This window comes from Manis pentadactyla, chromosome 4, assembly GCF_030020395.1.
Source record: "Manis pentadactyla isolate mManPen7 chromosome 4, mManPen7.hap1, whole genome shotgun sequence".
In the NCBI taxonomy this organism is placed as follows: Eukaryota; Metazoa; Chordata; class Mammalia; order Pholidota; family Manidae; genus Manis; species Manis pentadactyla.
Window position 1 is genome coordinate 539,993 of NC_080022.1, and position 3,184 is coordinate 543,176.

Consider the following 3,184-nt stretch of genomic DNA (forward strand, 5'->3'; position numbering starts at 1 on the left):
ACAGGAGCTGGCTGGGGAGACTGGCCAGGGCCAGAATTGTGGTTGCCTGGCAGAGGGAGGCCTGGCAGTGGGGGAAACTGAGGCAGGGTGTGGCTCTGGTGACTGGAGGTCAGTCCTGGACCTACCTGGAGGGTCCTGCCCTTCAGCAGGGTCCACTACCTGGTTGCTGGGGTCTGGGCAGGGGTCTGACCCAGGGGTCTCAGTCCTGCTTTCTGCCTGCAGCTCTGAGCCCCCCAGGCCTGCTGCCTGAAACAGGATGAGTGAACAGGAGAGGGAGACAGAGGAGGATGAAGGAGGGGGCACTTCAGACACGGCACCCATGCTGCCTGGAAGGCTGCCTGGCCGCCAGGCCTCAACCCTGCTGTCCCCAGGGTGGGCAGGCCTGGTGGCCCACAGCCTGGGGACCCTGCTGCTGCCTGGCTGGGCCCTGGCCGGGCTTGTGCTCCACCTGCTGCCCGCGACCGCGTTCCTGCTGGTGCTGATGCCTGCAGCTGCCATTGTCTCCCTGGGAGTCCTGTGCCACTCAAAGGTGAGCTGAGCCCCGCAAGGGTGGGTAGGGTCCCGGGGGTGGGGGTCCTGTGGAAGTTCAGGACCCTGGGGCTGAAGGTGAATCCTCCCGCTCCCAGCATGGCTCCCTTGTCCTCAGACACGTGTGCCCCTCTCTGGGGAGCCCCTTCTTCTGCCGAGCCTCCCCCACTGGCCACAGCAAAAGAAGGGCTTTTGTTTGTTCCCAAGAGGACAACTCTTTCCCTCCCCTGAGGTTTCCCAGGCTTGTACCAGGGGCCACCAGGGCCTGGGCAGCTGGGCGGTAGGAAAAAGAGGGGGTTCTGGAGAAGGCTGGATGAAATTGTCAATCTCACCAGTCCACAGCCCTTCCCAGGCATGCCCCCCACCCCCAACAGAGCCCGGACCTTGGCAATCCCCTCCTGCCCTGGGCTGCGTTTCCCCAAGTGGAGTGGGCAGTGGCTTGGTCCCAGGCAGGGAAGGGGCAAGCAGATGGCCGTACCCCCTTTCTATAGGCATAAGGCAGGGGAGGAGGATGGAACACGGGCACAGAAGAGGAGATGGTGCCAGCTGGTGCCAGCCACTGGTAGGGGTCCCAATGCCCACACAGGAAGGGCCATGGAGAGCAGAGTGGGTAGGAAAGCCAGGTGGGGCAACCGGGAGCAATCCTCTGAACCACCCTTAAAAGGACTCCTACTGGGGCCATTTACCGCCTGGATCCTGGAACGCCCACGTTGGCGCAGCAGGTCTGGCTCGGCCCAGCCTCGGGCGGTCTGACCCACCGGTACTGACCCGCCCCCGTCCGCGTCCACCTGCTCCCGGGCCCCGCACTGACCGCTGCCCCGCCCCCAGGTCCACCCGGCGCCCCGCCCCTCGTGCCGCGCGCTGCTCTCAGACCGCAGCTCCGCGGCGCTCATCGCGCTCGGCTTCCTCTCGCTGCCCCCGCTGCTCGTACTCGCCTCGGCCACCCGCGCTCGCCTGGCCCGGCGCCTCCGCCCGCTGCTGCCGCCCCGCACCTGGACCCCCAGACTTCGTCGCCACCACGGGGCCAGCGACCGGGGAAGGGCGGGACGCCACCCCGACGCGGGGGAGCAGCTCTGCGCCCGGGTGTGATCCCCAGTTGCCTCTCCGAAGGACCCCGCGCCCTCCAAACCCTGTGGTCGCGGTCAGGATGGTTAATGCGTCCCGGTCCTGGGAACCGCGCGCGCGCGCGCGGCTCCGTCCGCAGTGCTCCGCGTGGCCGCGAGATGGCGCCAGACTCCCGGGCCGGTGGGCGCTTCCCCACGCTCCCCCGATCCTGCAGTCCCCCTGCCGCAGAGGCTGGGAAGCCCCCGGGGGTAGGGAGGTGGCTCCCAGAGAAAGGCGGTCTCCCGGGCCTCTGCCGCAGTGGCTGCCCTGGCTGCGGCTTCCGCAGCCCCGCGGCCCCCAAGCCGGGGGAGCCAGCCGGCCTCCAGCGATTGAAAAGGCGGGCAACCCCACATTCCGACCCCGCCCTGGGCCAGGGGCGCAGGCTCCGGGAGCTCAGCGTGGCCTGCAGCCGTGGGGCTGCAGGGCTCGGCCAGCGACCAGGGTTAGGGTTTGGATGGCCTCCACCGTAGGGGCTGCCGGTTTTCTCTGGATGATTTTATGAGCTTCTGTGTTCTGTGGTTTAAATTAGTTTCCAGTTGTGGAGATGCATCCGTTTGATGTATGCACCGTTTCCCATTTGTCCAGTTCACATCTTTCATCAGTTCCGGAGAATTCTCAGCCCTTCTCGCTTCGCTTGCGCCTCCCATTCGGCCTTTCCTTCCTTGGGGAAACCCAAACGGGTGCTGCACGTTTCCTATTCCCACGTCAGATGATCTCGCTTTTTGATTTTGCGTCCCCTTGCCTCTCTGCTGCCTTTCCAGCGATTTCTTCATCTCCCTCTTGCAGTCGCCCTATTCACCGGCTGTGCCTGATCTGCGGGTCAACTCATTTATTTAGTTTAAACTTATTGTACTATCATATCTAAAATTATACTTGCTGTTGATTCAAGTCTGATCATTTTTTGTAGTCTCTTGCTACATGCGCAGTTATGAACTCCAGCTTCACTTTGCTTTCTCGAACATTTTACTATAATTATTTTATATTCTGTACGTAACAATTCCAATTTCTTAGTTTTTGGGGTTCTAAGTCTGTTATTTGTTGTTACCACTGAATCTCACGAACAGCATATTGTTTCTCTGAATGTTTACTGCTTCTTAATTGTCAGCCCATACCTGTGAAAATTCTGAGGCCACACGCCTCCAGAAAGGATTCCATCTGCGACCCAGGCTCCCCCCGGGCCCCGCTCAGGTGCTGGTCTGGCGGTTGGGCTCTGCGGAGTGCGGTCCCCACCTGCTCCCGGTTGCTGCGCGGCTCTCCGTCTCTCTGTCCACGGGATCTCTGCTTTACTATTTGATACGTCATCCTTGGTTTCTACTCACTGTTCTAGTGGTTCACTTATTTATTTTTAGTGCTAATTTTGGGGGGGAGGGCCTTGAAGATATTTACTTCCTTGTAACCCCAGAAGTGTATTAAAAATGCAAGTTTGTTGTCGTTCATCCAGAATCTGGTGGCCGCTAAAGGTCTTTTAAAGGACCCTGCACACTGTAGGCCAGAGCTCCTCCGGTGACCAGCAGGGTCCGGGCTCAGGGCTGAGGGTCTGGCGGGGCCCAGG

The 3,184-nt window shown here is 61.4% G+C and overlaps 1 protein-coding gene across 1 annotated transcript; it reads left to right on the plus strand.

Annotated features, from left to right (window-relative positions):
- The first annotated feature begins 241 nt into the window (after nt 1-241).
- Nucleotides 242-2,013, plus strand: TMEM88B (transmembrane protein 88B). The gene is made up of 2 exons (XM_036882593.2): nt 242-529; nt 1,357-2,013. The coding sequence occupies exons 1-2, from the start codon at nt 257-259 to the stop codon at nt 1,615-1,617; spliced, it is 534 nt and encodes a 177-aa protein (XP_036738488.2). The 5' UTR covers nt 242-256; the 3' UTR covers nt 1,618-2,013.
- The last annotated feature ends 1,171 nt before the right edge of the window (nt 2,014-3,184 follow it).

Bases quoted from the DNA above. Each gene is read 5' to 3' on its own strand.
- TMEM88B (XM_036882593.2), top strand. From the start codon at position 257: ATGAGTGAACAGGAGAGGGAGACAGAGGAGGATGAAGGAGGGGGCACT. The intron at 530-1,356 runs GTGAGCTGAGCC...CCCCGCCCCCAG, and splicing joins GAGTCCTGTGCCACTCAAAG to GTCCACCCGGCGCCCCGCCC.